The sequence below is a fragment of the Rasamsonia byssochlamydoides genome (assembly GCF_041956645.1).
Source record: "Rasamsonia byssochlamydoides strain NRRL 3658 unplaced genomic scaffold VTN77scaffold_18, whole genome shotgun sequence".
NCBI lineage: Eukaryota > Fungi > Ascomycota > Eurotiomycetes > Eurotiales > Trichocomaceae > Rasamsonia > Rasamsonia byssochlamydoides.
In genome coordinates this window covers 168,251-181,820 of record NW_027192401.1, presented here as the reverse complement: position 1 = coordinate 181,820, position 13,570 = coordinate 168,251, and the positions used below count along the sequence as shown (strand labels likewise).

Sequence of the window (13,570 nt, the reverse complement as noted above, 5' to 3'; positions counted from 1 at the left end):
TCAGCAGAGGATTATGGGCCTGGTGTAGTTGTTGGGGTGGGCGTCGCAGCGGCAGACGTGCCATTCATGCGCATTTTCTTCTTCTTTTTCTTCCGCGCGAGGACGGCTGGCCGCGCGCCATAGTCGCCTATCTCCAAGTGGTTGCCGCAGGTCAAACAGTCACCGTTTTCAGGGGGTTCACAGAAGATACTGAGGCAGATGGAGCAGACGAATCCGATGTTGACCACACGACGATGACAGAAACAGGCGGCTCGGAAATCGACATCCACCCGTGAAGGCAACACGAGATGCCGTCGAGACCGCTGATCGGGCAGAAACGCCATCATGAGATACTGCAATAAGCCGCGAGGTTCAGTTAGAGACATATAGACACCTCGCGTAGCGTCCGAGGCTTGTTGCAAGAAGACGGCGTCGCCGCTCAATTTGCAGACGTCAATCGGGATATGCAATCGTTGGCAGGCAAAGATGCTGTTCATGATCGGGATGTATTGATGTGCAGAATCCGTCGAACTGCTGACGGAAATTATCAAAATCCGGGACTGAAGACCCGTGAAGGTATTGTTGGCAGCAGATGTTGTGTTTGTCGAGGCGCCTGGGACTAAGGTCGCCGACGTCGCCGCTGCGGAATCCTCCAAATTCGAACCGTGCGCATCTGCCCAAGATATCGTCCGGCGGTTGATGTGGCTGAGGACCAGCGTCAGCGCGCCAGCCATCATAGTCGAGGTGGTAGAGCTCACATCGGAGGCGTTGGTAGAAGCCAGGAGCTCCCGCACGTTCCGAGTGACTTGCTCTTCGACGACGCGAAAGGGACGATACTTGTTCGCCTGGGCAGCAGAGCGGGAATCGACACCTCCATCGGCATGTCCGTTCATCTCGATATCACCATCCGCATCGACGGAACCCGGGCCGCCGTTCTGTTGGCGATGAGAGGGATAGAGCCAAGCGGCCCGCTGACTATGGGAAGCAACGACAGCAACCTCATTGGCATAGTTACAAGCTAGGTGGGCATTGATAAACACCAGGATGTTAGCAAGGGCCTTGGAGAATGGAAGATCCTTCTCGAGGAGCGCCCAGGCATGAGGATTGGTATCAAGGACAATGGCCAGTAGCGACGGGGCAAGCTCTGCGTGAGACGGAGACGTATTAGCCTAAGATCAGTGTGGAGTCTTGGACAGCTAGTTGAAGCGATACGCAAAGACTGACCCTTGGCACCAGCGTCGTAGTGCTCAGACGCGTCCACAGCATTCATCGTGGTGCAGGAATCCCGACAGAAAACGAGAGCATCGTGGAGGCAATGACAGAGGATGGAGGTTCAAAGGAACCAGCACCGGCACTGTCGAAGCTCTCCTTCCCTCCGCGCAGCGTCCCTAACTCTGCCTTCGGCAAGGTCCCTCCACCTTTTTTGGATACTGGACGCTGCAGCAGCGGTTATGCTGAGCAGTTCGCGGAGCTCTGCGTGAGAATAGTCCAAGCTGGGCTGATCTGGGCCAAAAGCGTGGTTGATCAGACTCTGAGACGGCGCGACCCGACGCCAAAACATGTGACCGCCAAGAGATGCAATCGCACTAATTACTGGATTCGGACATGAGGCCCGAAGCCCCGGGATCCGTCTTCAAAGAGCCTAAGGAGCAAGGCAGGGCGTTCTCGCGGACCGTTAGGTACCTAAACCTAACGTAAAACTACATGATGTGGCGCTATGACAGATCTCAGTGTGTCATATTGTTTATTAATTGTTCTGACTAACTTTTATGATCGGCCGTCTACTAGCAGTACAATGCGCTATTAATAGTATGAATAAGCATTCTGCAGCAGACATGTCTTAATACCTGCCATCCGAAGATCCGATTGTGAGAGAGCTCTTTTTTGAGGATCATCATTACTATTATCGAGTCTTTTGAAGATTGCAGGTGTCGGTGTCACTAAGGTTGAGACCGGTGGGAGCGGTGGAATCGTTCAGTCCGGGCATCTCTTGGCCTTCGAGAACGTGGTCCTTCGGGCCTCTGTGGTTGGAGAGTGGACAATCTGACACCAGCATCAATATGACCTGCTGCAGATTATAGCAGATCCCCTTAGCCCTCCAGGCACCCACGTTGTATTATCCTCAGTTGTGTCACTTGCGTACTACCTGATAATACAATAAAATCCACGAAGGGTTGTTTGTAACTGGAAGTGTGTCTCTTAGGAGGAGCGGAGTCCCGTCAAAGTGCAGTTGAACGAATTACGTTGAAGGCTCGCTCTTTGTTTTGCTTTTGTTGTACCTCCCTCGTACCGTCACTGTATCGTCCAGGACGACAGTTCACCGGTATGACTGAAAGTCTTACGTTCTTTACAAAAACAAAGCACAGGCCATGTTTTCTCGGTTGGCTCGTGGAGGATGATGTGTAATCGTGATTTGTGCGCTATCGGAGGCCGATAATGGAGGGGTGGGCTGTCGATAACTATAGATAAAAAATATTGCAGGGCGAACCCTCGGGGTACGGAGTATAAACGGAGGTAACAAGAGGAAGGGAATAGAAGAGACATTACGGCCACCCCAGCTGATGACTGGTCTGCTTACAGCCCATTGCATCATCCTAGCTTCCGTATTAATTCCATGACTGTTGCACGCTTGCCCTGCTTCTATTTCTATCAGGACCCTCTGTTTGGTGGCTACGGTTGATCCAAACCCAACCTGGCTTTCTCTCTCCGCCGTATTTCCACCGCGCCCGCCAACCATAAAACCTCCCACCTGCTCCGCGCCACTTCCTCTCGACGCGGCTTTACCCTCAACCAACTTCTGAGGTAGGTATCCGTCCAGCTCTTCCGCCGCGGTTGAAATGGTCGAATCAAGGAACGAAGAGCGCGCTGTGAAACTTGCCCGAGAAGCTGTTGAGTTGATAGATACTGGCCACAAGGAGGTGCGTGTTAAATAGCTGCGATAAGACGCTGCGTCTTACTTTTTTTTTTCTTTTTCTTAATTTTTATTACTTTCCGTCTACTTTTTTTTTGCCTTCTTGCTGATATTCTTTTTGGTCTTGTCTACAGGTTGCGTCACGAAATATACGTGAAGCCCTTTCCCTCGCCCCGGAGAACCCAGAGGTCCAGGCAGCTTTCCTAAAAGTTCGGGGAGAAGAGCAGAGCGGCCACCCGCTTCTGGATCTCTGTCGTCGCTACACAACTGGAAAGAATGAAGAAGCCGGCAAGGAGGCTGCTCGGTATCTGCGTGCCGATGGATTCAAAGCGCCCGAGGATGTTGCATTGGAGAGTCTGAAGCTCATCCTAGCACAGAAGGCTGACGCCTTGTCAGCGACACAAGATGAAATCATCTCCGGTCTGGTTCGCCAGAATGCTAGCGTCCGGCAGTTCTTCGCGTCCCGGCTCCAGGTCTCTGTGACGACCTTCTTCGATGAAATCTACGACAGAGGCGATGGCGCGGCCGTTTGTCTGGACACTGTCGTCCTCGATCCTACTCTCTGGCCTTCTGAAGATGTCCGCTCGTATTGTGAAAGCGAGTTGTTCCAGCTTTTTATCGCAAAGCTCATGGAATCGGGACATGATCTGGACGGCCGCTCTCTCAAAGGTATCACACGACTCTTAGCCGTCGACGCAGAGAAGTTGCAGCATTTGGTGGATGACGAAGGCTTCGATGTCATTCTCTCCTCGCTCGATAACAGACTGCCCCAGGATGTACGAAGTCAGGCAACCCTGGCTACTGCAAAGTACCTCGAGGCGTCCAAGGAAGTTGGCCAGAAGCGTTTCTCTCAACTGCTCACTGCCAAGGTGGCCAAAGCTCGAAACGACGACTTGATTGTCGCTTTTTCGGCCGCTGCGGCCGTATTCCCGGTCGTGCCCGCCGTCACCGCTTCTCTCTTCCTCGCGGAAGGGTTCCTGCAGTCTATTGTGCCTCTGCTCCAACGAGAAGCAAAGAGCACCAAGGTCGAAGTGGCCCTTCTGGAGTTGTTCAACGCCGCTTGTGTGGATCGAGCATGTCGTGAGGCTATTGGCAACTCCTGTGCTGAATGGCTCTCACACATCCTGTCCAACGGCACGGAGACGAGCTCTGAGCTGGCCGCTGTTGTGCTGGCCAAGGTCAGAGCCTCAGAAACGGATGGCGACTCCGGGTCAAATGGCAAGGTTCAGGAGGACAGCAACAGCGTCCACGAACTGGTTGATCGATTCAAGGGACTGATGTCGAGCTCCAAGGTTGCCAACCTTCACAACCCCATTGAGGGTCTGGCCTACTCCTCCGTGAAGCCAGACGTGAAGGAGAAGCTCGCCCACGATCCGGCCTTCTTGAAGGGTCTCTTCAACGTGCTGAAACCGCATGTGGAGGATTCCTCGTTACTTTATGGAGGTCTGATGATCATCTCGAATCTCACCAGATACCTCCCCAACCTATCTGAAGAACAAAAGAAGATGTCCGAACTCAAGGCCTACGCAGATGCCTCCAAAGCTTCTTCCAAAGCTGCCGGGCAGCCCAATCCCCTTGATGACGATCAACATGTGACGGCGCGTTGCAACGCCGTCATCGAGGCGGGCGTCATGCCTCTTCTTGTGGACTGTGGCAAGACCAACCTCAAATCCATCCATGGCCTGACGAGCAAGATCCTTTTATCTCTTTCTAAAAATCCCAAGACCCGGGGGAAACTCGCCCAACAGGGCGCTGTGAAACTGCTCCTGTCTATCCTGGGTCCGAAGAACGGGAGTTCTTCCGCCCCGGTCCTTGATGAGACCACCCAAAACGCATCACACGCACTGGCGCGCGTTCTGATTTCCGTCAACCCGTCGCACGTTTTCCCATATTCTGGGTTCCCTCAGATCACGTCGGCTATCCGGCCATTGGTCGCACTTCTGTCTCCGCCAGAGTCCAACGCCCTCTCCGTGGAACAACCCCGTGATCTCCTACCTGTCTTCGAGAGCCTCTTAGCTCTTACCAATCTCGCTTCTTCCCCCGATGCGACTGCAGCGGAAGCGATCGTGCGGCAGGCGTGGCCGACTTTGGAGGATTTGCTGCTGTCCAACAACACCTTCATCCAACGCGCTGCATGTGAGCTGGTCTGCAATCTGATGACGTGCGAAGCGGGCATCGTGAAATTCGCCGACGGCTCCAAACGCGCCGCTCAGCGGCTGCATGTGCTCCTGGCCCTCACTGACGCTGACGATGTGGCTACGCGGCGAGCTGCTGGCGGTGCGTTGGCCATGCTGACCGAGTATGATGCAGCCATTGCGGCCGTGCTGGAGCGTCCACGGGGCGTCAATATGTTGCTCAGTCTGTGTCAGGAGAACAATGACGATCTGGTGCATCGGGGGGTGGTCTGCATCCGAAATTTGACTTGCGCGGCATCAGGAGATATCGGTGCCCGCGCACGAGATGCGGTGAGGAAGAACAGTGGGATTGATACGCTGAAGGGCTGTCTCAAGCGGGCATCCAACCCTGCAATTCTCCAGGCGGGAGTGGAGGCCTTGAAGCCGCTTGTGGAGCAGAGTGCGGGGTAAGCGCGCCGGAGCAGGCGACTTTTTTTCTTTCATGATATTTCTCGTTCTCTGGGACCAATGATGTCTAGGGTTGATTATTTCATTCTACTTCACCAGACTGCTGTTGAATTTCTTAATTAGAATCCTTTTGATGTGGCGTTATTAATGTGTCCGGAACTGGTCCATCCCTCAACGGTTGCTGTATCGGAAGATTTTTATGGTCTTGAGGCGCTCTTTCTGTGTGATAATCACATTTCACCTATCTTTTTAGCTGAGCAGCCCAAAGGCTGCCATATCTCGGTTTAAGTCGTGTGCCTTTTTTTTCCGTGTCAGCAGGTGGTGTGGAGTTTTTGTGTGCTCTTGTTTTTTTTTTCTTGGTCTCAAAGTTGTTTCAGACATGGCACCTTGCTTGCATTTGCTTTTATTTTATTGATACAATTTTTATGAGAGATTTTTCTACAACGTAGACAGATAAACGTTACTGAAGTGTAATGTGTTATGTTGATATTAAGCAGACCGGTACCTTTTATATCCTTCCTAGGTATGGTACTTGCTTGCATATTCGTCTAATTTGATCCTACAACGGTGCTCCTGGCAATACCAAATGCACAAGCTTTTAGTGTGTCTCTGTTGTGGGAGGTGTTTGTAGAGCACATTATTCTGTTTTGGGTCATTTTGGTAGCTGATCCTAAGTGCTGTACTCGGCTTGACCTGTCCATTGGTATAGACTGGTCGAGAGGAAGTTATTTATTCTCACTAAGAGGCTGTGGTCAATTGTTTGTCGCACTCGTGACTCGTATAGTACCTCATAGATAGCGATATCCTCGATCGCTCCCAAGATACCATCTACATATAGCCAAACGTTTACGTATCTCTTGGAACTTTGATGCGACGCTGGCGTGTCAGACAGTAAGATAGGGCCACATATCAATAGTAGATATCGACAACCAAACCATTGCCCAACAGCCTACACAACTAGCACAACTGTGTAGCTGCCTAATTTGCCCTGGTGCATTGCGCAATACAGTCAGGTAAGATATGAAGCATCATTCTTCCTAAGTTCTAACTCTTGCTCTATACCTAAGTCAAATAACGTATGAGACGATGTCAGCTGTGGAAGGGCTGGTCGGGCGCATGGCTGTCCAGAAAATTCCATCTCGATAGCTGATCCCCGTCCAGTTGCCCTTGCCGTTGCAATTTCAACGGTCAGTGCACCAGCTCTTCAGACGTCAACGGGTAATACATAAGTTATTTGAGTTTGGGCTGCAGCTGCAGAGAACATCCAAGCAGGAAATCGATAGAACATCGACTATTAAACAGCTATCCGACCGGGTGCAGGTATCCATCATCCATGTCCATGTCCATGTGGCATGTCTAATTCTACGCCGTGATATCTATCAATCAATATCTATCTCATCACGAGGAGAGGGGCCGGAGTCACCGCTTTTGTGGATTAGCCAATCATAGTAGCATCCGCAGGCCCCGTGATTTCATGTGGACCTTGAGCTTGCTGACCTATCTGCCGAGTTGACTTGGCAAGAACGGCTGGTGTGATCAATAGCGTGGAAAAGCAGTCTGGAGTTCTGGAACGTGGCCACCATATCGTCACTTGGCCGGGGTATGTTACTATCTATTGCTACTGGATGGTGTTTGGAGGACCATTCCGGGTATGACTTCTCATTGCTCTTCTTATCTCGCTGGCGCACTATTTCACCTCTAAGATGTGAATTTACCCGGCCTCTCAGGTCGCTACGGTCCTCCGGAAAGATAGGGAAGCATTTCTACGGGTTTTTCGGCAGAGTAGGGGGGGTAGGGAGTAGAGGATAGGGGAGTAGGGTAGTCAACGGTCCCAAACCCCAGAAGCATCATGATTAATAGGGATTGTTAAGGACGCCCATAGAGCAAACAGGCGGTGGCCAGCGGCGGCGCGTGACCAAAGGCTCTGATTGATTAACGGCCGAGACGGCCTCGAAACCGTCGCTTTGGTGGAAGCTTTGTGTGTCTAAAAAAAAGGGTTGTGGTTTCCACTTGGACGCCTGCTGTAGCCCTCCATCACACGGCACATCGCCTATGAGTAATTTTTTTCCCGGGGGGCGAATTTGCCATTCTTATTTAAAGCGTGGACAAGGGATCAGCTGAACTTCTTTTTCTTTTTGAGTCCTGCTAGATTTCTTTTCTCCTTTCTGATGGTGTGGCGTTTTCTGTGATCTTGAAGACTGCCGCATCGGTAGCTGGGGTAGGGTAACTTCGATCTTACCGGCCTCTTTGACCAGCTTGGCTAATTGGGTGCTGCTTCTCTCCAGGCGCGCCGCGGATCCGACACGAGGCTCTGCTCATCAGTGGCCTCCCGGGCAACCGCTTCTCCAGGCACGTTTCACGGACGGCAAATCAGAGCCAGCACGCGCAGCACGCTGAGGAGCGGTACATCCCAACTTTATACACCCTTGCCGCCGGCCCCAAGCCCGCCAGCGCTTGTCAGCAAGTAGACGGAGCGTGTGCTCGACCGGCCGCTTATCACTCGCCCACAACTTCCTTCCATCTTGCTGCACTGTTCTTTTACCACTCTGCCGGGTCGCCATCACGCACATTGCATCACATTAGTTCTCCAAGGCCCCTTTCTGCCGATCTACCATCATCCGTGAAGTGAGCAAGTAACCCACCTCGGAGTGTATCGGCCGTCACGTCCACCGCCGGCACAGCGACGACAAATTACGTGTTCAAAAGATCGCGGGATAGAACAGGTGAGCTTCCAGCTTTGGCAACTATTCTTGTCTTGTCTTCCATGCATGCATGCAGTCAGTCCTTGAGACTCGTACTGCTTCCAGACCGCTTCCACTGTCCTAGATAACAACGACTGACTCCAAAGCCATGGTGCAGGAACGGATCAAGTGATCGCCTTCAAGTGTTATTATTTCCCCCCGCCACTCTACACGACATTTCAAAGTCCTTTCCTCTTTGAGACCTATCAAGGACTTACCTAGAAAATCCGCGATCCTCCCGGAAGAATCCTGGCGTTCCCATACAAGGCAAAGCTTCATACATGGATTCTCTGTGCCTGAATTTCTTGTTTCTCAGTACTTTCCGCGTTCGTCTGCGCTCTTTCCCTGCTTGAGCCACCTCTCTTTGCCTCCCTGATCCCGTGCTTTTTTTGCCCTTTTGTTTGGAGGTCCATATTTTCTGTGTTTTTCTGTGTTTCTTTCACCTGCACCAAAGTCCCCTCGAAGGCAAACCCATCCACTCGGGGTAGGTGTTACCGAGTGGGGGTTCCGGCCCGGTGATACACCGCGGAGGGGTTTGGAGAAGGTATCAAAAGCGCATTCCAGAGTAATTGCTCCTTTAAGTGACTGTGACGGGCGACAAGTGCGGATCCGAAAATGAAATTCGGTCGCAATCTTGCCCGAAATGTTGTGCCGGAATGGAGCTCTTCCTACATCAGATACAAGGCCTTGAAGAAGCTGATCAAGTCTGCGGCCGAGGATGTGAAGGCGGGGAAAGAGGCTGACCTTGCTGGTAAGTAACATTCGTTGATTTATCTATTCGAGGACATCCCATCTGACAAACGTCTATGTAGGGTTCTTCTACTCGCTGGACCGAAACCTCGAGGATGTCGATCACTTCTATAACAAAAAGTTTGCGGATTTCTCCCGCAGGCTAAAGCTCCTGGAGGATCGCTTTGGTCACTCCATGGAGGCAGGCCAGCGTCTCGGCTCGGAAGATGCCGAGGATCTTCTGGCTGCCTTGCTCGAGCTTCGTGGACAGCTCCGAAAGCTGCAGTGGTACGGGGAGGTCAATCGTCGCGGCTTCATCAAAATCACCAAGAAGCTCGACAAGAAGGTCCCGGGGGCTGATGCGCAAAAGAGATACCTCGAGACCAAGGTCGACCCGTCGCCGTTTGCCACCAACGCTCGTCTGTCGGAGGCTGTGACCAGGATTAATGAGTGGCTTTCGGTCCTTGGAGATCAGAAGGTCCAGGACGACGCAAGCTCGACGAAGTCATCGTTGTCTCTGCACAGAGTCTCCTCCCGCCCTACATTGAACCTTCCCTCCAGTCTCCTTGTGGCCGTCGACGAGGCGCTTCGCATGGACGACACTCATGTCCTCCTTGAGCTGCTTGAAACGCTCAAGATTGCGGCCGATGAACAAGGTGACTCGGTCTATCCCAAGGTTCTAAGAAATTTGTTGCAGCGGGCCATCTTCTCCCGAGCGAGATCTTCCATTAATGCGCTGCTGGGGAAGATCGATTCCCTGGAAGAAGACGATGATATCAACAAGCGCAACTGTATTCACCGACTCGTCATTTCCATCGGTCGGGCACAGTCTACAACCGACTCCGAACAGTCGGCGACCTCCGTCCTTGATTTTCCTGTGGAGACAAATTATATTACGCCTGCTGCTCCTCCCAGTTTACAACCGTCACGTCCTGTCGTCAAGGAGGCCAACCAGTCCCAACTGCTCGACAGGAATGATCCGTCGGTATCTCTCTTGCAATATCTATTGGATCATCTGCGTCCTCACCAGCGGTCAGCCCTTCTGGCTAAAGACATCTCCGGCCGCACTCCTCTTCACTATGGCGCACAGTATGGTTTCAAAGTGGTTTGCGAAGTCATTATTGAACACCTGCAGGCGTGGGACATGTTCGACGTCAGTGAAGGTATCGATGGCCCGAAGTGGCAAGATAACGAAGGCTGGGCTCCACTCCATCTGAGTGTGGTGGGAGGTCATCCGTTGACGACTCGAACTCTTCTCAACGCGGAGAATTGGAAGGGCCCTACTGAGAATAAGATCAAGATTCGGAAAAATGTCTCCAAATCCAGTGCCGTGTTGGCTCTGGCTACGAAGGCGAACTTTGTCGATATTGTTCGGCTCCTGGTCGAAGCAGGAGTCGACATCAATTATCAGGACGAGCAGGGTGAAACCGCTCTCCATGTTGCAGCTCGGTTTGGCCATGACCAATGCGCCAAAATCTTATTGGAAGGCTCTGATGAGCAGAAGGCGAACACCGAGCTCGCTGAATACACATACTCATGGACCCCTCTCTTCATTGCCTGCGTGGACGGATCGCTGGCTGTAGCGGAATTGCTCATAGCGGCAGGGGCCGACGTGGAAAGATGTGACTCATCTGGTTGGACTGCTAAAGAGCATGCAGCACTTCGAGGTCATCTGGACATTGCCAGACGATTGGCGGAAGTGACGCCGCCTCCGGACGTTTCAGAAAGTGAGATTACGATTCCTGTGCCGTCAGCATCCTCCCCATCCTCACCCCCTTTGCAGTCGTCGCTCGTGGAGCGGAAGTCCAATGGTAGCGCCGGGAGTTCTGGGGTCCGGACTACTGAGCCTGTTAAGTCTTTTGGACACCGGTATCTCACCGACGAGAGTATGATATTGGTCAGTCTCGGTACCATGGACATGCGAAAGCCCGTTCCTGCAGTGAGCCTGGACCGTATCCCTATCGCCAGTGCTCATTCCACTCAGCTTGATACTGCCCTCTCCATCGTTGTATCTGCAAGCGGTGCACATGGAGAGCCGGAGATCATCGATCTCCCGATTCAAGACAATATTTGCACCGAGCCGATCACATTCTATGCCAAAGACGCTACCAAGGTCAAACTCCTCTTCGACCTCATCCCTACCTACGCGGGTTCGAAAGATCAGGTGGTCGGCCGTGGCGTTGCCTTACTTTCCAGCCTCAAACCAACCGTTGGTTCGAATCGCATCAGTCTGAAGGGCGACTCCACCATACCCATTATCGCCGCCAGTACCCTCGAAGTGATCGGCAGCATCACGTTTAATTTCCTTATAATCACACCGTTCAGTCATCCAAAAATGTCTATCAAAGGCGACCAGACCTATTGGAAGAAGATTACTGCACCCATGGTCATCGGACATCGAGGTGAGCACTGGCATTTCCTTTTTCTCATCTCCTTGTGTAATATCCTAACTCATGTTTCTTTTAAGGTCTTGGAAAGAATTTTGCAAGCCGCAAGTCTCTCCAGCTGGGAGAAAACACGATTCAGGTTAGCAATCCCCCTTTCTTCCGTGCTGAGGCTATCCAGTTATCTGACCCTTGGATGCAGTCTTTCATCGCAGCAGCAAACTTGGGCGCATCCTATGTTGAAGTAAGTACTACCATATATGCAGCGTCATTATAAGCAAGATGCTAACGAATCTTAGTTTGGTATGCTTCCGTTCATGCTATCAGTTCTTGACCACTATATACTCATACAAAGCAGATGTGCAATTGACCAAAGATCATGTTCCTGTGATCTATCATGATTTCCTTGTCAGCGAGACGGGAATTGATGCTCCTGTCCACACCTTAACCCTGGAACAGGTATGTCTTTGTAGTGATTTTTATCTGTGAGCTTGTGCTGATATGAGTGACAGTTCCTCCATGCGAGCAATAATCGATCGAGTTCTGTGCGGTCTGGCTCTCCAGGTCACCACATGGAGAACGGGAATGGGAGGCAGCGATCCATGTCTGTCGGAGGCTCTGGGTTCGATCCGACAGAACTCGCCGAGAAGATGAAGCATACTCGTGACTTCAAAAAGAAGGGTTTCAAGGGTAACAGTCGTGGCAATCACATTCAAGCACCATTTGCCACTTTGGAAGATCTGTTCAAGAAGCTTCCCAAATCTGTTGGCTTCAACATTGAGATGAGTGAGTCTACTTCCCCTGAAAGAACAGTTACACATCAGTCTGACCCAGATCGCCAGAATACCCCATGCTCCACGAGAGCGAAGAGGAGGAAATGGATGCCTATGCTGTTGAGCTCAACTCGTTTGTGGATACGGTTCTGACCAAGGTGTACGACCTGGGCGAGGGCCGCAACATGATTTTTTCCAGCTTCAATCCAGACGTATGTCTGCTGTTGTCCTTCAAGCAACCTTCCATTCCGGTGTTATTCTTGACAGATGCCGGATCTTGTCCTGTGGGCGACGTTCGCGCCAGCAGCTTGCAGGAAGCGATCCGTTTCGCTTCGAGGTGGAACCTGCTTGGGGTCGTGTCGGCGGCTGAACCTTTTGTTCTCTGCCCGCGTCTCGTCCGAGTTGTCAAGGAGTCGGGTCTCGTTTGCGTGTCGTACGGAGTACTGAACAACGAGCCTGACAACGTCAAGGTAAGAAACTAGTTGGGTTGTTTTCGAAGTTGTGATGAATGGTGTCTGACAGGATGCGTAGCTCCAAGTTGCGAAAGGCATCGATGCGGTCATTGTCGACTCTGTGCTTGCTATTCGGAAAGGGCTCACGGAGCACCAAAACAAGGACAACACGCCGAAACCATCACCGAAACCATCACCTCGGTCTGAGCCGCAGACCTTAGAAGGCGGTCCGGATGCCCTTAAGGATACTCTCGACATTCCGGTTTTGAATAGCGCGAATAATATGGTAGCCTAGTGGCAATTTGGATGTGTCATGGCTGTGGAGATATAATAATAGCCTGTTGGACAACACTGGACAAACTGGACAAAACTTCAAGTGCCATGGATCTTGGAGCTCTGTATTTTGATAGTCATCTCATTTCATTTTTCCTTCCCCATCGCACTCATCACTTACTTCTTTGCTCTGATCTGAATTGTGATTCATAACTATACTGTACGTTTCCTTCCTTGCATTTACATACTTCGGGATAATACTTAAGTCAGTCTATTTCGTATTTTGTCTTGATTGATTGGTTATGTACGATATCCACGTGTCTGTCGCCTCTCATATTCAGATACTTCTGGTTCTATTACTTCGTCTGAATTCAGGTTCTGGAACCACACTCGTCTCGTCTCAATTGTAGTGCCTAGTATACTGTAGTAGGTACCAATTATAATAGATGAACATGAGACATTGGGACTTGAGGTTGGATAAAGGACAGAACAACGAAAAAAAAAATCGGGATTATAGACTAACATTATAAATGGTTAGGAAGTACCTTAGGTAGGTAGGTAGGTAGGTAAGGTCGTCATCGTCCGATCAGCTAAGCTAGGTAATAGCTGCTACCTAGGTAGTGAATTATCTTCCCTCTAATCAGGAACTCAATTTACCCCGACGTCATGTCATGTTGCCCCTTTTTTTTCCTTTTTTTTTTCCCCCTTTTTTCCTTTTTTTTTTTTGCTTTTGCCTTTCAACTTGA

The 13,570-nt window shown here is 51.2% G+C and overlaps 3 protein-coding genes across 3 annotated transcripts; 2 read left to right on the top strand and 1 right to left on the bottom strand.

Annotated features, from left to right (window-relative positions):
- Window positions 1–11: 11 nt before the first annotated feature.
- VTN77DRAFT_2348 (uncharacterized protein) lies at window positions 12–1,249 on the bottom strand (the record flags this gene model as incomplete). Its single annotated transcript, XM_069418177.1, has 2 exons — window positions 12–1,123; window positions 1,204–1,249. The coding sequence occupies 2 exons, from the start codon at window positions 1,247–1,249 to the stop codon at window positions 12–14; spliced, it is 1,158 nt and encodes a 385-aa protein (XP_069279246.1).
- Window positions 1,250–2,816: 1,567 nt separating this feature from the next.
- On the top strand, window positions 2,817–5,475 carry VTN77DRAFT_2347 (uncharacterized protein; the record flags this gene model as incomplete). The annotated part of the gene is made up of 2 exons (XM_069418176.1): window positions 2,817–2,897; window positions 3,025–5,475. 2 exons carry the CDS (start codon window positions 2,817–2,819, stop codon window positions 5,473–5,475), a joined length of 2,532 nt encoding a protein of 843 aa, XP_069279245.1.
- A 3,353-nt stretch (window positions 5,476–8,828) lies between these two features.
- VTN77DRAFT_2346 (uncharacterized protein) lies at window positions 8,829–12,846 on the top strand (the record flags this gene model as incomplete). The annotated part of the gene is made up of 8 exons (XM_069418175.1): window positions 8,829–8,964; window positions 9,026–11,344; window positions 11,410–11,468; window positions 11,545–11,570; window positions 11,626–11,785; window positions 11,839–12,112; window positions 12,169–12,569; window positions 12,631–12,846. The coding sequence occupies 8 exons, from the start codon at window positions 8,829–8,831 to the stop codon at window positions 12,844–12,846; spliced, it is 3,591 nt and encodes a 1,196-aa protein (XP_069279244.1).
- Window positions 12,847–13,570: the final 724 nt, after the last annotated feature.